The 26,886-nt window shown below is 39.4% G+C and overlaps 1 protein-coding gene across 1 annotated transcript in view; it reads left to right on the top strand.

The window, feature by feature from the left end:
• Positions 1 to 26,886, top strand: part of USP34 (ubiquitin specific peptidase 34) — a 196,897-nt gene that overhangs the window by 155,460 nt on the left and 14,551 nt on the right. Inside the window, 25 exon segments of the mRNA XM_038751121.1 lie at positions 1,426 to 1,491; positions 2,209 to 2,355; positions 2,442 to 2,498; positions 2,611 to 2,688; positions 3,353 to 3,447; positions 5,071 to 5,243; positions 6,239 to 6,392; positions 8,109 to 8,187; positions 13,538 to 13,591; positions 13,689 to 13,784; positions 16,425 to 16,489; positions 16,589 to 16,664; positions 16,763 to 16,810; positions 16,966 to 17,031; positions 18,111 to 18,191; positions 19,121 to 19,206; positions 20,308 to 20,476; positions 20,587 to 20,661; positions 21,829 to 21,980; positions 22,662 to 22,710; positions 22,827 to 22,931; positions 23,026 to 23,070; positions 24,577 to 24,681; positions 25,127 to 25,274; positions 25,964 to 26,598. Of these exon segments, the coding sequence (XP_038607049.1) occupies positions 1,426 to 1,491; positions 2,209 to 2,355; positions 2,442 to 2,498; positions 2,611 to 2,688; positions 3,353 to 3,447; positions 5,071 to 5,243; positions 6,239 to 6,392; positions 8,109 to 8,187; positions 13,538 to 13,591; positions 13,689 to 13,784; positions 16,425 to 16,489; positions 16,589 to 16,664; positions 16,763 to 16,810; positions 16,966 to 17,031; positions 18,111 to 18,191; positions 19,121 to 19,206; positions 20,308 to 20,476; positions 20,587 to 20,661; positions 21,829 to 21,980; positions 22,662 to 22,710; positions 22,827 to 22,931; positions 23,026 to 23,070; positions 24,577 to 24,681; positions 25,127 to 25,274; positions 25,964 to 26,598 (2,904 nt within the window).

The raw sequence follows: 26,886 nt of genomic DNA, 5'->3' as shown, positions 1-26,886 counted from the left end.
TACCCAGCTCTGCATCAAACAGAAACTCCTCACCAACAGCTTTAAGGCACTTACTGAGCTCTCTCCTTTCTACCTATCCTTGCTCCTTTCCCACTGTAATCCTGCCCACACCAGCCTACGTACCTTGTCTTAATTTCATCTGTCTCATCTCTCATCATTTACCTTTTGCTCACACATTCCCTTCTGCATGGAATTCCCTCCCTGCTCATATGCAACAGATCACCAGTCTCCCCCCTATTCAAAGCCCTACTAGCATCCTGTCCCCTCCAGGGAGCCTTCCCTGACTAGCCTCTTACCACCCCACCCTAGTCTTCTTCTCTTCTTCATTACCTATTCACTTATGTCTGTACCCCCAAGTGTATTAATCCTCACCCCATCCTCATTCATTAATCCAGGGTATTTGGTAAGCGCTTAGTGCCAGGCACTGTACAAAGCATTGGGCTAGATACAAGATGATCATGTTGTACATAGTTCTGGGCCCTCATAGGGCTCAGACAATCTTAATCTCCATTTTACAGATGAGGTAACTGAGGCCCAGAGAAGTTAAATGACTTACCCAAGTCACACAGCAAGCAATTGGCAGAGCCGGGACTAAACCCAGGTCCTTCTGATTCCCAGGCTTGTGTTCTTTCCATTAGTTCACACTGCTTCACGTACATATCTTGATACTCTTACTGTAAGCTCCTTGAGGGCAAGGCTTATGCCTAAGAACTGTATTGTGCTCTAAAAAGCTCTTAATATAGAGCTTTGCACTCAGTAAACACTCAGTATATATCACTGATCAAATGAATTGGAAGACAGTTAGGGTACCCAGATAGCTACTATACAATATGATGGAAATTGGGCAACTGAGACGGGGTGACGAGAACATTTTCAGGGTACTACATAAAACACAGCTTCAGACAAAATAACACTTCATCTGAAAACTGGGAAACAACTGCAGCATACACATTTGTAATTAAGGAATAGTTTTGACCAGAAGTTTCAAAACTGTCTTGAAACATAGAGGCAATAATGAAAATAACTTCAGCAACTGTAAACAACAATCCTAGAAGCACAACAAAGATCAGTATCTTTGGGGACATGTGATAAGCACGGTGGGTTTTTGTTTTTTTTTTTTTTTTTGGCTACACATGCAGTTATAGGTGAACTGTCCCATCAGTGACGTTTTTGAGGATGAAGAACATCATATGATTATTCCTGAACGAGAACATGAAGAATTAGAAGTGAAGATTTATTTTTCTTGCATTGCTAAAACAGTGAGATTATGTTTGTAGCACAGAAACCAAGGCTATGAATCCCTCAGCTGAAAAAAAAAAGGGGTTTTAAAAATATTCATTTTGCTTTGGCCACAAAAGTAGATTCAAGGGAACGGTTTATAATGTTGATTTGTGAAAAGTTTATTTTACTTATTTTATTTTCTAGTATTCAGAAGATATGAAGCACAAGACCACTCTATTGGAGCTTCAGAAAATGTTTACATATTTAATGGTAAGCTTTAAGACCCTGAACTGGAATACTGACTGTGCCTTTTCTCAAGTGGACAGGTTAAAGATAACAAATAAATGGCTAAACTACTGGAACTGCATAAAGCTGTGTCTTATACCTAGGTCTTCGTGTTTGGATGTCACTCATGTACTAGAACTATTGATGTGCTAAACTTTTCTTGGGACTTTCCTCTGAATTTTCTTAGAGACCAAACAAACCAGATCATCCTAAGTGAGCTATTGTTTTAGAACAACTTGTGCTACAGCAGAAAGATGTTTGGACTCAAATCTTAGGTGTTAGCTATTCTGTTGGACTGCAAGCTGATCCTAAAACATCATTCTAAAGATGCCTATTTGTTAAAATTGTTATTTAGTTCCGTAGTAAAAATCAGTGAGGAAGAAATTGTTCCTTTTTGAGGTGGATGTCATTGAATTTGTCATCATGTAGCTGAATATTCCTTTAGGTGAGAGTAGGCTTCCTTGAGGCAGGCTAGGGTGGCAAAGGGGTTGGGAAGGTCAGAACCAAGTTCTGGTGGAACTTGGAAAACCAGATTGGAGGTTACCCAGAACAGGGAGCACTATCTGACAACAAGAAGATGACAGTTTTTAATGTTAGGAGCACATTTTACATTTGGATTAGGCTTACATTTGTGCATATTCACAGAATATTTCTTTACTGGCCGGCATTTTTTAAGATTGTTCTTTTTATTTCATTTTTAAGGAGAGTGAATGCAAAGCCTATAATCCTAGACCTTTCTGTAAAACCTATACCATGGATAAGCAGCCACTTAATACAGGAGAACAGAAAGATATGACAGAATTCTTCACTGATCTGATAACCAAAATTGAAGAAATGTCCCCAGAGCTGGTAATGGGTTAAATTGTTGATAAGATAATTGGAAATATATTCGTTTATTCCAATTTGTTTTACTGAAACCGTTCATTTATTTTCAGAAAAATACCGTGAAAAGTTTGTTTGGAGGTGTCATCACAAACAATGTTGTGTCCTTAGTAAGTGTTTGACTTTTTGCTCCTGCTCCCCAGACATCTTTTCTTAAGAATTAATGTCACATACTAATTATAAAAGAATTCCTGACTTTGTTGCTCTTTTTTTTTCCCCCAGGACTGTGAGCATGTCAGTCAGACTGCTGAAGAATTCTATACTGTGAGATGCCAGGTGGCAGATATGAAGAATATTTATGTACGTAATGCTGTATCAGAGATTATTAAACGCAGAAATTTTAATCATTGTACTCTTTATTCATCCAGCTCAGCTCAGGTGAACTGGACAAGTTAAAAACTTGGATAATTAAGAATGCCTTTACTGGCAAAGGGTAGTGGGTTTTCAGCTCAGGTACAACCCACCTAAGTTTTTATGTTAGGACTGGTGCTCAACCCCATTTAACTTTTCCTTAATCAGTTAATGCTCAATAAATATGATTGATATTGATTGATTGATCACGTGGGACAACCTGATCATCTTGTATCTTCCCCAGCACTTAGAACCGTGCTTTGCACGTAGTAAACACTTAACAAATGTCATTATTATTATTATTAAAATGTAAATGTTAGCCTTCTTAGATTCAATAACACAAAATACTAACAGATTATCAAAAGACTTAAATAAACGTGGAAAGTACTACCATATAATGGCGAGCCTCAGTTCACTAGTTACCCCAGCACTTAGTACAGAGCTCGGCACATAGAAAGCATTTTACAAACACCAAAGTAATGATGGTAGTAGTTGTTATCAGTAGTTTTCCTTCTTTTTCTTCCTGACTTTGAAGATGACTTTCTCCAAACAAAAGTCCTCATCATGGATGGGTCCTCTAAACAAGGATGTAAAACCTTTCTTTTATACACAGGAATCTCTTGACGAAGTTACTATCAAAGATACTTTAGAAGGCGACAACATGTATACTTGTTCTCATTGTGGAAAAAAAGTGCGAGCAGAGAAAAGGTATGTTTTTGGAAAGCCATTGCTTCTCTTGCCTTTCTAAAGTTAAAGATTCAAATATAATTTCAGTAGTTTGTGCAAGGTTACTGATTTTTAAAAATATATTAGTGACAACTCCCACAACGCTATTCTGGTTCCATTTTTCTAGAATATTAGTTTTTATGGAATAGTTTTGCTTGACCCTTTAATTAGCCCAAATTCCTCCTTTCAGGTTTGCTCTTTCATTCTTAAACCCCTTTTCATTTTCATAAGATGTATACCAAGTTAAGTATGAAACCATTTTATGGCTTAGTGGGTAGAGCACCGGCCTGGGAGCCAGAAGATCATGGGTTCTAATTCTGGCTCCGCCACTTGTCTGCTATGTGAATTTGGGCAAGTTGCTTCAGTTCTCCGTGACTCAGTTACCTCAACTGTAAAATGGGGATTAGGACTGTTAGCCCCATGTGGGACAGTGGTCAGTCTGCTTTGCTTGTATCCATCTCAGTGCTTAGTACAGTGCCTGGCACATAATAAGCACTTAACAAATACCATAAATATTATTATTATTATTATTATTCTTTAAGCCGCCTCTTTAAATGATATAATAAATTTTCTTTCCCATACTTTTAATTTTATGAAACATTTTTTACCTTAAAAAGGAACAACAGGAAATCATTCCCACTAGCTCTTGCCTGTATGCCATATGTAGCAGCACAAGAGCTCATTTCATGCTTTTTCCCATATTCTTGATCTGTCCTTGTTCCCTATTCTTTGGTTCTAATCCCAGTTCTATCGCTTGTTTTATGATCTTGGACAAGTCGCTTAAGGTCTCTGTTCTTTGGTTTCCTCATCTGAAAATGGGGATTAAATACCTCCTATTTAAATTTTAAGCCTTATATCGGAGAAGTACTTTGTCAGAGCAGATTTTCTTCTATCTACCTTAGTGTCCAACAGACTTTCATTGTGGACTTTTTAGAGTCCATGACTACTTGGAAAGCTTCGGGAAGATTTTGGGGATAGAACATGAACACCAATTAAATCTCTGCCTAGCAAGCAGTTAAAATTGATAGAGGTTCTTATATTAATAAACTAGATATTTGTTCCAGTCCTATCCAGCGCTATGATTCTGTGGTTTATTATATTAGAACAATGAAGATGAATGATCAGTAATTCCATTAAAATGTATTTACCATGCTTTTCTTTTTTGCAAATTTGTGTATGTTTTTGCTCTGAAATTTTTATTTTAAAACTTGGTGTTTGAATCTCAGAAAAGAGCACTAAAATTATGTCCACTGGAAAAATTTTCCTTTTGGAATCCTCTTAGCTTTATTTTTTCAACCAGCAAGTATGTATTGAGGATGCAGTACTGAATGAAAATCTTGAAGGTATGAGGAAAAATTATTTTATAGTTCCTGGTTTCACACTTCAAAGCCAGTTTTTTAAAAGAGCAAAATCAGTATCATCAGACATTGAGCCATAAATTTTGCATAGTTAATAATGAATAAGATGTATTGTAACTTCATTTCCCTTGAGTTCAGTTTTGAGTATTGTCATAGCAGGAACTTATAGTGGTAAATTTTTGCAAAAATTACTTCCACAAGCAGAGATTTTTAACAATTATCGCAACATTCTCTTTCCTTGATTTAGGGCATGTTTTAAGAAACTGCCTCGTATTTTGAGTTTCAACACCATGAGATATACATTTAACATGGTAACTATGATGAAGGAAAAAGTCAACACACACTTTTCATTCCCTTTACGTTTGGATATGACACCTTATACAGAAGACTTTCTTATGGGAAAAAATGACAGAAAAGAAGGTACATGATCTTTTTGCTTTGCCTCCATTCCTGAAAATAATTAAAACTAAGGCCATGGTTTGAACACTTGAAAAACAATATGGTTTCTTAAGAAAATAATGTGGGTGATGAGGGACTTGTGTAAAGTCAGAGTACATTTCAAAAATAATGGAACCATTTGGGAAAAAATTATATCATACTCAGCATTAGAATCCGCATCTACCTCACTCTTCTCTTTAGAAACTCTGTGTTACTCCCACACTGAGGAAGCAATTAGAGAAAAGGTGAGAGTGTTGGGCTGTATCTTGGCATGGGGGAAGAGGTAAGCAGGAGAGGGAAAAGGTTGTGTATGTGTAGGCATGTGCATTTGTGTGTCCATGGGGGAATATCCTAAAAGATCAAATAAAGTAAGTCCACTTACATCACTGGGAAAATGAACATTGAGGCCTATCCAAAATGTAGTAGTGATCATCAAATTCCGTATCCATTGCAGATACACTTGAAGTTGACCCTATAAAATTTACCTCATGATAATAGATTGTTTTTGTAGGAATCCTTTTTTGATATTGAGTGTAAACTCCTTGTGGAGTTTCAGGAAATATTCTAACTCATACTTTCCCAAACATTTAGTTTAATATTACCATATTACATATTACCACTGTTACCACTTCTACCAATATGCACTCACATAATAGTGAAAGTTTTGATTTTACAGGTATGGTAGAGGCAGAAAGGGCGTATTCCACCAAATTTGGTAGATAAAAAAATTATAATTCTGGTGTGTCAGATTTGATGTATTTTAAATTGTGAACTTATGGGCGGGGAATGTGTCTGTGAATTCTGTTGCATTGTATTCTCAGTGCTTAGTACAGTGCTCTGTGCATAGTAAGTGCTCAGTTAATACCATTGATTAAGATATAATTCAATTGTGTGGTGTCAGAATATGCACAGAATGCCGGTACTCTAAAACTCTAATGTTTTGATTTGCTAACATTGTTAAATTAAAATGATTCCAGGCTTTAAAGAGGAAGGCGACCATTTCAAAGAAGCTGAGAGCTATGAATATGACTTGATAGGTGTGACAGTTCATACTGGAACAGCAGATGGTGGACATTATTATAGCTTTATCAGAGATATAGTGAATCCACATGCTTATAAGAATAACAAATGGTGAGTTGCAAAGAAATTGTAAAAGTCTAAAATTCTTGAATGACTATTAAAGCACCATTACTGCTGTATTTTTCAAATTCATGTCTGCATCATTCCTGAAAACAGTCATAATTTGGCAATTTTTGGAAGCAATAGGTACTAGACCTAAGCCTCTATTCCCTATTGCCGCCACATATATTTCCCACTTTGCCCATATATTCACTCCTCCCTATCACTTAGATCTTCTACAAGCTTCCTCTCACTTTTCTACCACCTTAGTAATTATTAGGGTTTTTTTTAAAGGGGAATGTGTTTAGAACTTGGAGATGTTGCTATTTTCCTGTCAAAAATGGGAAATACACTTAATTCTCCAAAAATGTGTAAGTCACATTCTCACAAAATCCCATGTTAGGGAAAACTGATGATGTAGTACAGTGTCTGACACAGTTCACCTGTGTACAAGCCAATTCTGGCACAATGGCTCCTGTATCTAAACAATCTGTTATTACCAGAAAAAAAAAAATCTCCAATTCTCCAGCAACTTTCTAGCTAATGCTTGGGGAAAGATTATAGAGAAAAAATGGGTTCTGGCAAAAAGGAAGGTACATAGAAATTGGGGAAGTCACTAAGCTGATTCAAGATTAAGTGACTCTCTTCTTGGACACGTTTCCTCACAGTAAAGAGTGTGGAAAGAGAAGCTCTGATTTTTCTATCCCGGCTGTAAGCCTGCAATAAAAATGGGCATTTTTATCATATTTATGAAAGAAATGGCAGTTGGACTACCACAGTATAGATGTCACATATAGACTTTAGCTAAGAAATTTCCACTGGATGTTTTTTTCTCCTCTCCACACAGCCCCCACTCCTTACCTACCTCTCTTTCTCCCATGCTTAGACGGGTGGAGAGGAATCTTCTGCTTTTGTTGTTATAAAGTTGATCAGATTGAAATCACTCATCTCTAAAGATTTGGCTATATAAGCTAGTTTGATGCATCATTCAAAAGTCAAGTATTATCTAAGTATTTTAAATAGGGATGGCTAGTTGTGTGTTTCCTTTAAAATGGTTTCATGCAATTTACAATGTCCCACTTCACCCCTTATTTGAAAAGTATAATTCAGTTAGTGAGGCTGTCAGGATTTATCTGTACTTGCCATGCCCCTTGCTGGCCCACAGAGCTGAACTTAATTTACTGTCCAACTATGTGGGAATCCAACTCGATTTATCATTATGATTGACAGTACATAGTAGATTCTCCACTATGGTCATGGACTTGAGAGAACAACTCCCCATCAGTTGGTTTTCTGTTGCCCCTGAAATTTGAAACCACAGGATATTAGCCCACCTAATAATCTCAAAATCCATGATCATAAAGAAGGTGGAAATCTACTGGAGAAGGCTGTATAAGGAGCTGCTCCAGTTGATCAGAGGGTTTTGTGCTCATATGCCCGCCTCAACTTGTGGATTTGTTCTGTCAAAGATTTCTCTGTCCAAGTGTTGATTCATAGTTTCTACTTTGTGGTGTTTGTCCACCAGTTGTAAGTTTTCACAGTTTGTGTCAGCCTTCTCTTGGTGGAAGAGATAGATTTTTGGCCATCCAGGCTGGACCTGTTCAGAAGTTCATAGTTGGATTGGTTTTGTTTTGTTTTGCTAGTCTTGATATTTAAACATTTCCTATTCTGTAAGAGACAATAGACACAAGATTTGAAAAGATTATATGCTGTCTCTCTCTTTCATAGGTATCTTTTTAATGATGCTGAAGTAAAACCTTTTGATTCTGCTCAACTTGCTTCTGAATGTTTTGGAGGAGAAATGACTGTAAGTCCTTGTAGAAAGTATGTGGTTGATATATTTTCATGAGCTCCCAGGCACTTTACCGTACTGCATACTGAACATTTGAATGAGAAGCATTAACTTCATTTTAACTGCTGCAATTATCCCTGAAATTGATCTGATAAGCAATGCCTAAATACTCCAGTAGGTAAATTGTAGTTATAGGGGGTAATTGAGAATAGCATTTTCTTCAGTTTTTTTAAAAAAATGATATGTATTAAGCACTTAATAAGAGTTTAACTTAATTTACTGTCCAACTATGTGGGAATCCAACCGATTTATCATTATGATTGACAGTACATAGTAGATTCTCCACTATGGTCATGGACTTGAGAGAACAACTCCTCATCAGTTGGTTTTCTGTTGTCCCTGAAATTTGAAACCATAGGATATTAGCCCACCTAATAATCTCAAAATCCATGATCATATTTGCCTATACCCTTGATCCATGTCAGGTGCTGGGGTAGATACAAACTAATCCAGTTGGGCACAGTCCATAGCTCAAAGTCTTAGTTCCCCCCATTTTACGGATGAAGTAACCAAGGCCCAGAGAGGTTAAGTGACTTGTCCAGGGTCACACAGCAGATAAGTGGAGTAGCCGGGATTAGAACCCAAGTCCTCTGACTCCCAGGCCCACTAAGCCACACTGTTTCGCTATTGAAGTAGCAACAAAATTTAAGAAAGTTGAAGATATTTATGGAAGTTACTTTGGCTGTGATTACACTTCAGGTTCTATCCCAAAGTGCCTTAAGATGCATACAATAATAACACTCAGATGACCTTTTAGAATGCATCATCAAAAATTTTCCAGTAGAGTGTTACAAATCTGTGAAGCATCCGTCATGTAGTTTATCCCTATTACCCAGATGGAGAAACATAAAGAGAAGACTATAAAGCCTTTCATTTCCAATAGTCACCTGATAGTAATTTCCAGTTTTGTCCTTCAAGGCACCTATCTTAAGTTTCATAAGACCTTTCCCTGACTCCTTTATCTTGTATTTTTTCCCACATTTCCCGTGATGGCCTCCAACCAGAAGCTATTTAGCGAAGTCAGAGACCTGAGGGGTACTGGAATAACCTTACATAACCTTTGGAAAAGTCCCCCAGTCCTAAAGTCATTCAGTTGTATTTTTTGAGCACTTACTGAGTGCAGAGTGCTGTCCTAAGCGCTTAGGAAAGTACAATATAACATTATAAAGCCCCACCCTTTGGATATGTCTCCTCCCAGTAAAGACTGGAAAGAGAAGCTTTGACTTTTCTCTTCCAGCTTAAAGCCTCTCCTCACAGTAAAGACTGAAAAGAGAAGCTTTGACTTCTGTCTTCCAGCTTAAAGCCTGTTATAAGTTAAGCCAATATGAATGAATAAATAAATAAAAAAGGACATTTAACTCTCTTGCTGCAATCTCCAACTTCCTTGGGCACAAACTGGATTTGCCAGGTAGTAGCATAGTAATAATGGCGTTAACTGAACCCCCCCAAAGTGCATTGCATTGTTTGCACGTAGTAAGCACTTAATAAATGCTATTATTATTATTATTATTATTATTATTATTATTATTATTATTAAGAGCCTGGAGCCCAGCACAGAGGTATTCCTGTAACTCTGTCTCAATTGCATTTTTAGATGAGGGGGTGGTCACTGGAATTGAAGCATCCTTCAGTGAAACCCACTGGAACTGATTGAATTGTGGTATAGAATCAGGCAGAACCAGAAGCATGTATTTGCCATGCAAAACCCAGTCATATCAAATAAGCAATCAAATAACCATTTCATTAAAAGAGTAAGGGTCTTTAAATCCTGTGTTTTATTTTAAAAAAAACTATAGATGCATTAAATGATCTTTAAAAAAGAAGGGAATGAAATTTTCAACTTAAGGTCTGAATTTTAATGACAGTGAGCTTTAAAAAAACACTTTACACGTACTTTATCAGATGATAGTGGCTCTGATCTTTTTTTCTCTAATCTTTATTTTCCCATTACATCTCAAAAAAATTAGTCTTTAATCTTAAACCCTGATCTGAACTGGAGAAGCATCATGGCTTAGTGGAAAGAATACAGGCTTGGGAGTTGGAGGTCATGGGTTCTAATCCCGCCTCTGCCACTTGTCAGCTGTGTGACTTGGGGTAAGTCACTTAAATTCTCTGGGCCTCAGTTACCTCATCTTTAAAATGGGGATTAAGACTCTAAGCCCCACGAGGGACAATCTGATTACCTTGTATCTACCCCAGTGCTTAGAACAGTGCTTGGCACATAGTAAGCACTTAACAAATGCCATCATTATTATTATCTCTTTTTCCTCCCCTCCGTGGATTTATCAGTACAGTTGCTTGAAAAAAGATTTCACCAACACATCCTGCTGGCCAATTTGGAGCTGGGAGCAGGGTCTCCTAGGCCACTTTAAAAGGAGCAATATGGTTTCCTATCCCAGAATTACTATACGCAAATAGCTATAAGGTAGAGGCCCCCACCAAGGAAGGCATGCATATGATTCTGAAGCATTTCACTAAATCAGATGGTGGTAGAGACTGACATTAGGTCTGAAGAACACCGAGGGCATGAATCAGTCAGAGCCAGGGAAGCCGAACACACAGACAAAAATACGTATTGACATCAGAGCCAAACCTTGGCACAGAATTCTGATATGCAGGCAGCACTCTTACCAACAGTGCAGTGATAGACAAAGAAGAAGTCCGAGTCAAGAAGGCCAGCCCAGGATCCTGGGGAAAGCTTGCAGAGTGTGGCAACAGTATGATATCAGGCTCCAGACCCACTAAAGGTATAAAGAGATGTGGTGTTATCCAATCATTCAGTCAGTCAGTGGTATTTATTGAGTACTTACTACGTGCAGATCTCTATTCTAAGTGCTTGGGGGAGTACAGTACAACAGAATTAGCAGACAAGTTCCCGGCTCATAATGAGCTTGCAGTCCATCTCTACAGCTCTGAACACTGGCCCCCTAGCAGGCACTAACTACATCAGCGGTATTTACAGGCCAGACTGAATGTGAGTGGCAAGACAAGATCACAGACAGTGAAGTTCAGGAATATGGTTTCCAAACATCGAAGCTCTTGTTTACCTTAACACAACTACAAGGCGGGGAACACAAGAGGAGAATATATGACAGAAGGATCCTCACACAATTGCTGTATGGAGAGCTGAAATTTGGAAACCGAAAGCACGGAGGGGATGCACACACACACACCACACCACCACCCCCTTGATGTTGGCCATGGCTCTTTCTGGAATTAGGAGAAATCTCTCTAGAACTTCAGTGTAGATCCTTTTGTAAAACAGTAACCTTCAGTTCAGACTACCTTCACTCTGCAGATGTTGCCAGTGGATAGTTCTCCACCTTCTCATCTCTAAACCTGCCCAAGAGACTTTTCCCAGAGGTCAGGGGCCTCATGAATTGAAATGCCTTTAAATTACCCTTATATAGACTGTAGACTAATTCTGGTAATTTTCAAGTGGAAATTTTATCATCCGTCCAAATTTTTCGCTTCCCTTTTCTGTCCTAGTCCTCATGATGACCTACATATTATTATTATTATTATTACAGTTGCTGAGGTCTTACTGTGTGTCAAGCACTGTTGTAAATGCTGGGGTAGAAACAAATTAATCAGGCTGGACACAGTCCCTGTCCCACATTAGGGTCACAGACTAAGTAGGATGGAGAACAGGTATTGAATCCATATTTTACGGATGAGGAAACTGAGGCCCAGATAAGTTGTGACTTAAGATCACACAGCAGACAACGGGCAGAGCCAGAATTAGAACTCAGGTCCTTTCAGTCCTAGGCCTGTGCCCTTTGTACCAGGCCATGTCATACCTAACAGTTCACCACTCTCCCCACTTTCAAAACCCTCCTAAAATCACATCTCCTCTAAGCAGCCTTACCTGACTAAAACCTCATTTCCTCTATCCACCCTCCCCTCCGCGTCAGTTAACAACAACAATAACAATAGTAATAATAATTACGGCATTTGTAAAGTGCTTACTATGTGCCAGGCACTGTTGTAATTCCTGCGCTGGATACAGGAAAATTGGTTTGGACCCAGGTCCCATCCTGCATGGCGCTCACAGTTTTAATCCCCCTTTTACAGCTGAGTTAACTGAGGCACAGAGAAGTGAAGTGACTTGCCTAAGGTCACACAGCAGACCTGTCATGGAGCCGGGATTAAAACCCAGGTCCTTCTGAATCCCAGGCCCGTGCTCTTACCCCTAGGCCATGATGCTTTCTTATGCACCCTTTAGCACTTTGATACTCAACCCATTCCCTCAGCACTTGTGTAGTTCAATCAATGGTATTTATTGAGGGCTTACTCTGTGCAGAGCACTGTATTATTAGCATTGTACTGATTATCTTTATACTTTACTCTTTCCTTATTTTAACGTCTGTCTCCCTTTATAGACTGTAAGCTCCTTGAGGGCATGCATTGTGTCCATCAACTCTGTTGTACTTTTGCATGTGCTTAGTATAGTACAGTGCCCTGAGCACATTAAGCACTCAGTAAATGCCATTAAGGGACTGATTCTTTTAAAAATAATTTTATCTACACCTTTGGATTTTGAACTGGAGTACGGAATCCACTTCTGATTCCAATTAGAGTATTTTTTGAGAGCATATTGTGTGCTGAGCCTTGTACTTGTATTCACTGGGCTGAATACAAAATAATTCCAAGACCGTCCTTCCCACAAGGGATTCCGAATCTAGGGACAGACAGCAGTTTGGTAGCTTAGTGGGGATTTTACAAGGTGAAATCTTTGGGTTTTTGCCACAGATACTGCTGGCATAAGGAAAAATCAGTCAGTAACTTGAGCCTCTGTGGCACCCCCTTAACAGTCAACCTCCACATTGTTCAGTCTTAAGGAAAGTTCCAGTTTAAATTGGATTTATTTCCATATGATCAGGGAGCAGCCATGACAACACACTGACTTACATGTACATAGACTAAAGGACAGGAAATAATGGGCCTAAAATGAATGAAATAGATTTTGCTAGTCCTTGTTATTTTTTTTTATTGGTGTTACTTTTCTGGGATTTATTTGTGGAGAAACTTTTTAATGTATTCAAGAAGATACAGCCAAAATCTGCAGGGAGCAGAAACAAATGGCAATTGTAATAAGGTAGAAAATGGGAAGCAATGCAAATTTAGCTGGTCATACAGTATATTAATGGGTATAATGAAACTTTTCAAGACTCTTAAACAGCATTAAAGCACAGTCCGTTTTAACAGTTTAACTTTCTTAGTAGCCACTTTATATTACGTGGTTTTTTATAGACTGAAAAGACAGTTTTCAAATAAGAAAAGTAATTAAGTATTTTTTTAACAGACCAAGACCTACGATTCGGTTACAGATAAATTTATGGATTTCTCCTTTGAAAAGGTATCCATTTTTTGTGTGTTTTCTAATTAAATAACCTCTTTATTTTAACCTGAAAGCTAAAATCTATGTCAATTGTTTTTTTTTTCCTTCTTTGAAGACCCATAGTGCATATATGCTGTTTTATAAGCGCATGGAACGAGAGGAAGAAAATGGTAGAGACTTCAAATTTGATGTTTCGTCAGAGTTGCTGGAGGTACAGGTTAATTTGATTTTTAATAACAGTGTAAAATGTGAATAAAAGAAAACATAAGTACACTTTATAATAAAGTATCCCAACTCATTTTGAAACACTTCGAAGGAAATGTCTCAATAAATGAGTCCTGGGCTACAGATGTAAATCTGAACTGTTTGATCAGTGATTTCTGGAGTTAATAGTCTGCCAGAACAATCTACCTGAAGAGTGATTCATTTAGGAAACAGCAATATTTTTCCCCCTCACTACTCAAGGCTTTATTTTGCAATAGAGCGTTGCTCTTGTCTTAATCCTTCACTCCTGGCGTCAAGCATCTGTAGGTGCCCAAATTTTTCACATCTTTGTAATGTGTCTTTGAGTTACTTTCAGTTAACATTTGGCCACATTTGCAATACTAATCAAAGTGGATCCAGGGCCTCCTGAAGTTCTGTTTTGTTTTTTTGACATACCCTTATGCTGAAGAATCTTCACTGGATTAGCAGATTTGAATTCAGGTGCTGTATCCCATTACCCAGGATGTGTGGATCCACTTCCATAATCATCTCCAATTTTGATACATAGAGTAGCCAGTGGCACATGGTGCAGTGCTATAAGCGGTGTACAAAATGGTAACTAGGCTCTGCCCTCAGTGACACCTTAATTCTTCGAAACAGCCCATTGCCATTGAAATGACAGAGCATTTGGAGACATTCCTGTCATCCGTCCTCACTGATCTGTGGAAAAGTCCAGGCCCTCTACTTGTACATATCTATTCTATTTATTTTATTTTGTTAGTATGTTTGGTTTTGTTCTCCGTCTCCCCCTTTTAGACTGTGAGCCCACTGTTGGGTAGGGACCGTCTCTATACGTTGCCAACCTGTACTTCCCAAGCGCTTAGTACAGTGCTCAGCACACAGTAAGCACTCAATAAATACGATTGATTGATTGATTGGAAACATTCATTCATTCATTCAATTGTATTTATTGAGCGCTTACTGTGTGCAGAGCACTGTACTAAGCGCTTGGGAAATACAAGTTGGCAACGTATAGAGACGGTCCCTACCCAACAGTGGGCTCGCAGTCTAGAAGGGGGAGACAGACAACAAAACAAAACATATTAACAAAATAAAATAAATAGAATAAATATGTACAAATAAAATAGAGTAATAAATACGTACAAGCATATATACAGGTGCTATGGGGAGGGGACGGAGGTAAGGCGGTGGGGAAGGGGAGGAGAGGGAGAACATCCAATTCCTAGTTACTCCATTTGTAGCTGAAAACAGTGACTCTAAATTAATTCTTCATTTGTCTAGATGGGACTTGGCAAAATAATGTGAGAAAATTACTGAAATGCCCTCTAGGCTGTAAGCTAGATATGGGCAGGGAGTGTTTCTGCTAATTATGTTGTACTGTACGCTCCCAAGCATTTGGTAGAGTGCTCTGCCACATTAAGCACTCAATAAATGCCACAGATTGAGTAAATTAAGTTTGGTAGCCGTGACTCTTTGGTCTTTAGGTAATTCTAGCCCAGAAATCACTAATCCGAGTCCTTGATCTACATAAAATGCTAAAGTTGCTAGTTCGTTTCAATTGAGAATTTGACTTTCTGTTATAGACCACAATGTGCCTTCCAAACCTTTGAACTGACTCTGGCTTTTACTGATACTGCTCCCTAATCAGCACAGGTTTAATTGATTGACCAAAAACAGGCTTTTTTTTTTTTTCCAGTTAATTTCATGATTTAACTGCGATAGAGTAATATATTCCCATCAATTTTAATCAAATGTTTTTACATATTGAAGAGCAATAAGGTCTAAATTTTATTCAAAGCAGTTTCTTCCAAATTTGCTGTCAGTTTGGTTTCCATAGAGTTTCTATGGAATGCTTCTGTAAGGTATTTACTATATTTGTATTGGTTAAATGGAAAATTCATTTTTTTCTGAATATAATGGAGCAAAGGACATATGCTGTATTTTGTCAAATGAATTTTTACATCACCAGGAAGTGCCCAATTACAGAAACAAGTGCTTGAACCAGTTAAAATCCTCTTTCAGTCTGTCCCAGTTGGAAATTAGTTTTTCCAGGAAGTATCAGAGAAAAGTCTTCAAGCTCGAAACCCAGCAGCAGATATAGAGTCATATTTTAAAATAGTTAAAAATATAATTTGGAAATATTTCTCTAAAGTGCAGTTTTTATAGTCAAAAAATACATTTTAAATATGTCAAAAGCAAAGGGATTCCTGGAGATTCAGTTAAGAGAAATAAATGAAGGGGTAGCAAGCTTTTCTGTATCTTTGGTTGAAACTAAGATGCCATATAGTGTATTCAGAAAGAGAAAGAAAACCTCTTCAAGTTCATAATAAAATATACTAAGTGACAGAGATATACAAGTATCTTTTTTCTTATAGGATACTGAGCTATTTAAACATAATTTATCCTTTGGGAAAAAAACAACCTCGTATCAGGTGGGTTTTAGGAAACATTTTCATATGTTTAGTGTCCACCATATAATTTTTGACAAGAGTGGTAACAGTGCCGAATTTGCATAAAATGACTTTTTTTTTTCAGGGGATGTGTTTTTAATCAGGGCAGAAACATTTGTAAAATTCAATAAAATAAATTACTTTTCTTATATCTAACATTAGCATTTTTTCTTCAGTGGATTTGGCATGATAATATGCAATTTCTTCAGGACAAGAACATTTTTGAGCATACATACTTTGGGTAAGTTTTTCTTACAGTAATATATTGAGACTGATCTTGTTTACGACATATTTCTTTCAATCTTAGTAAGGAAATTTAATTACTGTTTTGTAATTCTAGATTCATGTGGCAGTTGTGTAGTAGCATTCCAAGTACGTTACCAGATCCAAAAGCTGTGTCCTTAATGACAGCAAAGGTAACATTTAGAGTCTAGTGGATTTATTCAAAATGAAATACATTATACAAGCAACTATTCAGTTAGCTTTGGCATAATTCTATATTAATTTCTTTCAGCTGAGCACTTCTTTTGTCCTGGAAACATTTATCCATTCAAAAGAAAAGGTATGCTTTTTGTTTTGAGAATTTACATGACATTTACTAAGTTAATTTGCATAACTATCACATTTTCCATTATTTTAGGTGTGAATTGTAATCCAAGTTTTGAAGTTCCTGTATCTTAAGATAAATTATTTTCTTCTCTCTTTTGTTTTTTTTAGCCCACAATGCTTCAGTGGATTGAGCTATTAACCAAGCAGTTTAATAACAGCCAGGCAGCTTGTGAGGTGAGATATGTGTGCAGATTTGAATGAAAAAGAAACAACTCAGAATTCCCAATAATTTGCTATTAGGGTATAAGTAGGAAAGAGAGAGAGCACCAAAGTGGTGATATGCTAAAAATCAACTTAACTGTTTCAGCTCACCGAAGGAGCAATGGGAAGAAGAATTGATCTGTGTTTTTTAACATAAGTGCAACTTAGAACAAAGTGTCTGGAAACTATCATCATAAATCAGTTCTGTCATTTTTAGTACTGGTCTCATTAGCATTGTTTCCTCCTTTATTACAAGCTAAATAACCAAAGGCATAGTTTCATTTGGGTCCAAGAAGCATCAAATATTTTTGAAATTCAAACTGACTAAATTGTGGTTCATCTGGATACTTTCTCTAAGGCATTTTGCTTGCCAAAAGTTGATCATCTTTGGTGACTATATCCCCTTTATAATAAAAAGGTGGTACTGGTTGATCCTTTCAGCTCTGAGGAAAGAAGCAGAAGCACTTAATCATCTAGTAAAAAATCCCAAGATGTCCGTGTTTTCAATTACAGAAATGCCCATTTTTTGGCTTGACAATATCCTCGATTTTTTCCCTTTCCCTAGTGGACAAACACTTGAGCAATGGGGAAAGCCTGAGGCCCACTTGGGGGGAATTTTAGACCTCAGTTGCCTACCAAGTCTCTCCTGAGAACACTTCCTTTTTTAAAAAACGAACAAAATAACCCCACCTTTATTGGGGCCATTTCTTTGGGCTAAATATTCCCCTAGCAGTGTTGTGAAAAAACTGGACTTTAATGTGGAGGCCCCTACGTTTACAGTGCCTCAGGTGTCCCAGAACCTTTCCTATAAATATTTAGCAAGAAAATGAAATACATGAATCTTTTGATGCAAAAATGTTTTTTGTTTTATCCAAACTGAAGCTTTCAGTCTAAATCATGTCATTGCACAAGAGGCGAAAAAGTACCAGATTTTCCTAAACGTTGTTTACCATTAGCTTCCATAATTTTTGGCTTCCAGTGTATTTTATGGTTTTGTATGACAGTACTATTTATTTACCTGATGTTAACATCTAGCCAAAATTTTATTGCAGTGGTTTTTGGACCGGATGGCTGATGATGACTGGTGGCCAATGCAGATCTTAATTAAGTGTCCCAATCAAATCGTGAGACAGGTAAGAAAATTGAATGATAAAATATAATTTACAGAATGAACGAATAAATATACATCCCGTAAAGGTGTCTAAGCCATCTGTGGAAAGTTTTGAAAAGCCCACCATATTTTCACCAATCCATCCCCCCACTTTTAGCATATGTCGAAGAGAAGCACTAAATGTATTCGATAGATGCTTCCAATTATTTTAACATTGTCCCACATATAGAGCCTACAGTATCTAAAGAGAAGGACAATAGCAGAAGTGTTGGGATACTTAGTCAAAGTTTCCCTAGAAAAAATATTTACCCTTCACTGTTATCTGTGTGTTCCATATAACTCAGAACCGTGTAGTTATCCTCTTCCCAGGCTTAAAAACCTTGCTTTCCTGAAGCTGTGGTTCCTTGCCTCCTCAGGCTTTTGTTAACACGTTCTCTGCTTCTCGTGTTTGTGCTTGGATTTGTACCCTTTATTCACCTCATCTTCAGCTCCACAGCGCTTAGGTACATATCTGTAATGTATTTGTTTATATTAATGTCTGTCTTCCCTTCTAGACGGTAAGTTCATTGTGGGCAAGGATTGTGCCTACCAACCTATTATATTGTATTCTCCCAATTGCTTAGTACAGTGATCTACACCCAGTCAGCACTCAATAAATAAATACCATGGAGTGATTGACTGATGTGTGAGAATAAGGCTCATGGTACCAAAAACAAAGCATGAAAGAGTTGGAATCCATGGCTGCTTGGATACAAAATAACCCACTTGTCCTATTGCCTGTGTTCCCTCGGCACACAGAGCGCCCGGGAGAGCTTTGGGATTTCAGAGGGAATTTGTGCCGAGAGTGGAGATAGGAAACTGGAAAATAAGGCTCAAACTGCGGTGAAGGTAGACAATAAAAATGTCCTCTTTTTGATAATTGAGCATTGCCTTGTGTTTTATCCACTGCAGATGTTTCAGCGTTTATGTATTCACGTGATTCAGAGACTGAGACCTGTGCATGCTCATCTCTATCTTCAACCTGGGATGGAAGATGGGTAAAAACATTTTATCGTTTTTGAGATTTCTTTTTGAAAATGTTTGAAACCCTTGACATCAAAATTGGAAATCTCATTCAGGATTATATCTTAAACTAGGTTCCTGTTTCCCTTCCTCATTAAAATGCTTTGTAAGGGAAATTTCCATGTGAGTGCAGACTGTTATCTGTCATCAGGATGATTGCAATCAGAGACATTAACTGGGATGGATTCTCAAAAACCTCCCGGAGTTACCCATTTCCCTCCATATCAAGCAAAGACTTCTTATCCTTGGCTTCAAGGCTCTTCACCAGCGCTAATCACCAACTCACTCGCTTCATTCCTCTCAAGTTCACGTTCTAACTGTGCCTCACTCTCAACTCTCCCATCTCCGGTCCCTTGTCCACAATGCTCCCTTTGCCTGGAACCCTGTCCCAGATCATACCTCTTCCGTCTTCACACACCTCCTCTAAGGTAACTTTCCAACATCCCAAGTCACATAAACCCAACAGCTACCTCTCTGTTTGTGTATTATTGCCATCCTTATATTGTGTGTGAATAGCTATTCCTCTGTTCACTAGTCTATTTCCTCCTGACATTCATGCTTCTATACTCACACCTCCCTACCCCCCAGAACTTACATGCTTTTATTCCCTAATACTTCCTTCTATCCATAATTTATTTCAATGTCTGCCTTCCCCACTTGACTGTAAGCTCCTTGAGGGCAGGCATCATGTCTGTCAACTCTCTTGTACTCTCCCAAGTGCTAGTACAGAGCATGTCACAGTAAATGTTCAAAAAGTACTATTGATTGACTCCTCCTGCTCCCACTATTTGCAAATAATTTTTGCTCCTTAGACTGTAAACTCCCAGAAGGCAACAAATCTGTTTTGCTTCTTTTGAACTGTCCCAACCCCTAGCAAAGTGATTTGCACTCAGTAAGCTTTCTGTAAATACCGTAGATTGGTTAGGTTGTCCTAGGTGTTGCCGCCGTTCGAGTATTTTGCTAAAGATGAAAGGCGTAAAAGCAGAATCTTGGAACATTTATTTAAATTAACTCATGATCATCTTGTCCCAGCTGAATACACCCTTTGAGAGATTTGTATTAAATTTGCTTTACAGTTCAGATGATTTGGATGGACCAGTGGAAGACATTGGCAGTCGCTCCTGTGTCACTCGCTTTGTAAAAACACTTTTGTCGATTATGGAACATGGTGTGAAACCACACAGTAAACATCTCACAGAGTACTTTGCCTTTCTATATGAATTTGCCAAAATGGGAGAAGAGGAGGTGAGACTGTTTCTTGCCATTTCTGAAATTCTGCAAAATTCATTACTAGTCTTTGAAGGAATGTGGGGCTTGGTTCTATATTTGAATTAATTCAATATTTCCATTTCCAGAGCCAGTTTTTGCTTTCATTGCAAGCCATATCGACAATGGTACATTTTTACATGGGGACTAAAGGGCCTGAAAATGTAAGTATGAGTTCTCCTCAAAGATTTAGAAATGGGAAGCAGCATGTCGTAGCGGATGGACCTGGGAGACCTGGGAGTCAGAAGGGCATGAGTTCTAATCCCAGCTCTGCCACTTGTCCGCTTTGTGACCTTGGGCAAGTCACTTCACTTCTCTGTGTCTTGGTTACCCCATCTGTAAAATGGGGATTGAGACTGTGAGCCTCACAGTACAGTGCCTGGCACATAGTAAGCGCTTAACAAATGCCATGATGATTATTATTTCTAATCTCGGCTCTGCCACTCGTCTGCGCTGTGACCTTGGGCAAGTACTTCAGTTCCCTTGGCCTCAGTTATCTCAGTTGTAAAATGGGGATTGAGACTGTGAGCCCCTTGTGGGACAGGGACTGTGTCCAACCCGATTTGCTTGTTTTCACCCCGCGCTTAGCACAGTGCCTGGCACATAATAAGCACTTAACAAATACCGTCATTATTGTCGTTATTATTATACATTGATGCCCATTGCTAAAAACAACATTCTGGTTCATGCAGAGCATCTAACAATTGAGCTGTAAATATAACAGTAGTGGTAAATTTAAGAAAAACTTCCCTCGAAAGCTCACAGCCATAATAAACCTTGATTTGAAGATTGTAGAAGGAAGACTGAATTTGAATGGGTAGCAACACTAGGCCTTTTCCTCTTAGCTAATGCCCTCAGTTGGCTCGTGAAAAGCTAACAAGTTGAGTTATTGCATGCACTCTTCTACTGTGCTTTGATGTCTTGAGAAATGGCACTTCCTTGCACCATTCCAGATAGAGAAGGCCATCATCGCAGGTCACGTGGTGGCTATTTGGTAATCCTTTCCATAGCAGAATAACAGAGTTTAATCTCTCTACCCATAACATGGTTGGAGCCGCTTTGATATCCGGCACAGACGTGTTTGATTCACTATGACGGCCTGCCACTGCCCGTCCTCCCGGGGCTATAAAGTAGTCAAGTTGAGGCCCATTTTACATAGGATCTAAGCAGATTCAGAAGTTGATTCTGACCCTTTTTAATAAATCAAGTAACTAAATCCTCGGGGATTTTGCCCAAGAAACACTATAGCAAGTCATACCCATCAACATTACCCAGAAAAATTAAACATATCGTAGTTTCAAGGTGCTAATTATTTTTTCCTCCCCTCTCAGCCCCAAGTTGAAGTACTGTCTGAGGAAGAAGGTGAAGAGGAAGAGGAAGAGGAAGACATTCTTTCTCTAGCAGAAGAAAAATACAGGCCAGCTGCCTTAGAAAAGATGATTGCTTTGGTTGCCCTTTTAGTCGAACAGTCCCGCTCAGAAAGGTGAAGAGTTTGAATTTTCCAAACGCAGAAAGGGTGTGTGTGATTGCTGCCCTTACGTACATTTCTCTTGCATTAACCTCACAGGGTATCAACTCCCCTCCGGGAAGGGTCCCAAAATAGTCCAGTGATTCTGTTCAAGGTGTCTTCCTTGGGCCGTGGCCAGTTCTGGGGGAGATCCAGAACTAATCGGCCAGCGGTGGCCGAGTCAGTTGAGAAGCAGTGTGGTGTAGTGGTTAGAGCACTGGCCCGAGAGTCAGAAGGCCCTGGGTTCTAATCCCGGGTCCGCCGGTCAGCTGCTGTGTGACCTTGGGCAAGTGACTTCACTTCTCCTTGCCTGTTCCCTCATCGGTAAAATGGGGCCCGAGACTGTTAGCCCCATGTGGGACAAGGACTGTGTCCAACCCGATTTGCCTGTATCCCCCCCCCCAGTGCTTAGTACAGTGCCTGACACATAGTAAACCCTTAGCAAATGTCACAATTATTGATTATTATTACTGTTGTACTAAACGTATGGAAAAGACCTATACTAGGAATCGAAAAGTGTTCTTTGGTAGATGTGGCTTAAAGTACTTATAATTGTAGCACTTGCAAATGTATAATTTAAAATGCCATTAGGACAGCTCTATCACTTCGCTGAATGGGGGACGAAACTCATTGCAACGATGTTTTGTTTTATTTTAGGCATCTGACTTTGTCGCAAAATGATATGGCTGCATTAACGGGAGGAAAGGTAATGATAGCGGGTCTCTGAGGGTTAAGAAAGCAATATTTGAGAGAAAGTACCTCCAAAAGTAGAAACCATTTGTCAGTATTTGAAAACTGAAGCATCCCTATTGCTTTTCACAGGGCTTTCCCTTCTTGTTTCAACACATACGTGATGGAATAAACATCAGACAAACTTGTAATTTGATTTTCAGCCTTTGTCGATATAATAATCGTCTTGCAGAACATGTAAGTACTAAGGAATGCTAACTGAAAGAGGCACAGAGACAAGGTTTTCAATAAAATTTGAAAGGATTTTCTGAAAAATTTTTTTTTTCCTCAGATTGTATCCATGCTTTTCACATCTATAGCAAAGCTGACACCCGAGGTATGGATTAAATACTTTTCCAAATATAAGTACAAATTACAGTATTTTTGAATTTTCTTATGTGGACTCAATCAGTGGTATTTATTGACCACATGCATTGGGCGGAGCACTTTACTAAGTGCTTGGGAAAGTACAATGCAGTAGGGTTGGTAGACTCAATCCTGGCCCACTAAGGTGCTTGCAGTCTAGAAGGGGAGACAGATATTGAAATAAACTACAGATATGGGAAATAGAATGAAAGGATATGTTCCTAAATGCTGTGGGGCTGAGGGTGGGGTGAATAGCAAGTGGTTAAGCCATACAGATCTGAGTGCATAGGTGATGCTGAGGAGAGGACGCACAGGGGAAAATGTGTATTTTCAGGGTATTTATTCTTGTAATTTCAATTAATCGTATTTATGAGTGCTTACTATGTGCAGAGAACTATACTAAGTGCTTGGGTGAGTACAGTATCACAGTTGGTAGGCACGTTCCCTGCCCACAAGGAGCTTATTGTCTAGCCGGAGAGACAGGCATTAAAATAAATTATGGCAATAATAATAATAATAATAATAATAATAATAATAATAATAGCATTTATTAAGCACTTACTATGTGCAAAGCACTGTTCTAAGTGCTGGGGAGGTAACAGGGTAATCAGGTTGTCCCACGGAGGGCTCACAGTCTTAATCCCCATTTTACAGATGAGGTAACTGGGGCACAGAGAAGTTAAGTGACTTGCCCAAAGTCACACAGCTGACAATTGGCAGAGCCGGGATTTGAACCCATGACCTCTGACTCCAAAGCCCGGGCTCTTTCCACTGAGCCACGCTGCTTCTCTACATAAGTCCTGTGGGACTGGGGGTGGGGTGAATAAAAGGGAACAAATCCAAGTGTCAGGGAAACTCAGAAGGCAAAAGGTGTAGGATAAATGGGAGCATTTTTCATTTTCACACTATGCAGTGTTCAGTAAAATAGTTTCGGAACTGTTTTGGAAAAATCAATGAGCCAAATGTACTGAGAAAATCTTGGGGCCAATCCTGTTGCAATAGATTAAACCCAGAAACTACATCTCCAGTGTCTAGAGTTCCTCACAAAAGGTGTTTGGCCACAAGACAAGTCTGGTTCATTGTCAGAGCTGATGGAAGATTAGAGAGAAAAAATCCAGTGCCTAAGGAGTGTGAGCACTGCTTTGTCATGGTGTATTTCATTGTCTGTAAGTGCCAGGGTCAAGCATCTTTACCAGTCAGATTTGTTTCTATCGACTTAACCATTCCTGTGGCTATTATTAATACCAGTGCCCGAATCTAGTCAAATACCAGAATTAGTGGGCTTAGATTAATGTTGTTCTCCAAGCTATTTTTGCTACTTCACATTGATTTAGAATTTCTCTACCAGAGAACCGAGAGTTCTGCTGGTAAAATAGCACAAGAATCCACCAGGGATAGGTTTATCATAATGGTGTATTAATACAAAAGGGACAGGTGCAAATGGAAACCAAAACCCCCAACTTCTTCTGTTTTGTAGGCAGCTAATCCTTTTTTTAAATTACTGACAATGCTAATGGAGTTTGCTGGAGGCCCCCCTGGAATGCCTCCGTTCGCATCATACATTCTACAAAGGATATGGGAGGTACGTAAAACGAGGCAGGTAGTGGATTCCAGTTTTCTTGATGTTGTTTTGAATTTGTTTTCTCAATCTGTGATGTTTTGCAACCTAACAACAGCCTTGATTTGCAGAGAATTGACAGTGTAAAATTTGGGAACACGGTTTCTTCACCGTTCTAGCGGACAGTCATGCCGAGGGCTTTTTTTTTTTTTTTTAAGGTGACTGCAGTGATTGGGTTTAAAATCAGGCGACCATCTGTGTGGGATCACTCTGTTGACTTCTTTTTCAGCTTGATTCTCCCATTTTGAAAGGCATGTAAATTGAGGTCCACGGGGTTGAGCTGGTGAAAAACTTGGTAAAGTGGATTGTAGTGGTTGTTGAGTGGATTGACTGCACTTCTGCCCCATCAGCACTGGATTGCATGAAAGTGAAGATACTGTGCACTTTACATGCACTTCTCTTTTTGTAGGTGATTGAATATAACCCTTCTCAGTGCCTCGATTGGTTGGCAGTTCAGACTCCCCGCAATAAGCTGGCACACAGTTGGGTGTTGCAGAATATGGAGAACTGGGTTGAGCGTTTTCTTTTGGCACACAACTATCCTAGAGTCAGGACTTGTAAGTGACCTCTTCAAAGTTTTAACGATCCTCTTGTTGTTTTAGGTGCTTTTAAGTAATTACTGGGTTTTGGTGGCTCTGTAACAAAGGCAAAAGCTAGAGGAGGAGTAACTCACGGACACGTATAAAACAGTATTGTTGGGAAGGCCAGCGTTGTACTCTCTCCGAGGGGGCAAAGGGCATTTTTGGCTTTGGTGAATGGGTTTGTCCGTGCTGTGAAGGGAGAAGAGCATGTAAAGAATGAGGGGGTGCCTTGCTAGATATCGGGGGGGAGTAGGAAGTGTGCGGTGGCTACCTGGGTGAAGAGCCTCGGGAAAATTTACGTGTTTACTCTTGTCCATTGGCTGTGCTTTGGCAGGGGATTAAAGCTTCCCACCCGTACCCCAGCTCCCTCCCATGTTTGATTCGGCTGCTGATGCCACTGTCCGTTCCACGGGATGGCTGGGCTATTTCTCCCCGGTCGTCTCTCCCTCACAGTCTCCCTCTTTGGCCCTGCAGCCAGGTCTCTAAAGAGGCAGGACCTTTTTTGAAGATTTCTTCTCACATCCCTTTTTAGTTGTTGCCTCCTTTGTTTTAGTTGTTTAAAAAAAAAAACAGAACCCTGAAGTGTATCTGGCCACTGCTTTTTTTTTTTTTTCACCCCCCGATCCCGCCCCTGATGTGACACTGTGTTTGTTTTCCATTTTTAGCGGCAGCCTATCTTCTGGTGTCCCTTATTCCAAGCAACTCATTCCGTCAGATGTTCCGGTCCACCCGGTCTTTGCACATCCCCACACGCGACCTGCCGCTAAGCCCCGACACCACGGTAGTCCTGCATCAGGTCTACAACGTACTTCTCGGCTTGCTCTCCAGAGCAAAACTCTACGTGGACGCTGCTGTCCACGGTACCACGAAGCTGGTACCCTACTTCAGTTTCATGACCTACTGCCTGATCTCCAAAACGGAGAAGCTCATGTTTTCCACGTATTTCATGGACCTGTGGAACCTTTTCCAGCCTAAGCTTTCTGAGCCAGCAATAGCCACCAACCACAATAAGCAAGCTCTGCTTTCCTTCTGGTACAACGTGTGCGTCGACTGTCCGGAGAACGTCCGCCTCATTGTGCAGAACCCAGTGGTGACGAAGAACATCGCCTTCAATTACATCCTCGCAGACCACGACGATCAGGATGTGGTGCTCTTTAACCGGGGGATGCTCCCCGCCTACTATGGCATCCTGAGGCTCTGCTGTGAGCAGTCCCCCGCCTTCACGAGGCAGCTAGCTTCTCATCAGAACATTCAGTGGGCCTTTAAGAACCTCACACCGCATGCCAGTCAGTACCCTGGAGTGAGTAGTCCGATTCTGTCCCTACCTTGCAAATGTCTCCTACCGGCTAATGGCTTTTACTGACCGTTTTCCCTTTCGAAGGAATCAGCAGAGCTGGGATGAAGGAAAAAAAAAAAAAAACCCAGAAGGTGCAACTGAATTTAAAAGGCTTAGACGTATTTTTTTCCTCGAACCTTTCCTATTTCCAGGCACCGCATCTGTACGCTCTCTTGGAATGGCTGGATCTAATAAGGGGAGGTGTTAATAGTTCTCTTGAGAAGTGGGTAAATGAGGGTGTTAATCTGGATG

Source organism: Tachyglossus aculeatus, chromosome 9, assembly GCF_015852505.1.
Source record: "Tachyglossus aculeatus isolate mTacAcu1 chromosome 9, mTacAcu1.pri, whole genome shotgun sequence".
Taxonomy (NCBI): Eukaryota; Metazoa; Chordata; class Mammalia; order Monotremata; family Tachyglossidae; genus Tachyglossus; species Tachyglossus aculeatus.
Note: the sequence above shows the minus strand (reverse complement) of the source record. Positions and strands in the feature narration are given on the sequence as shown.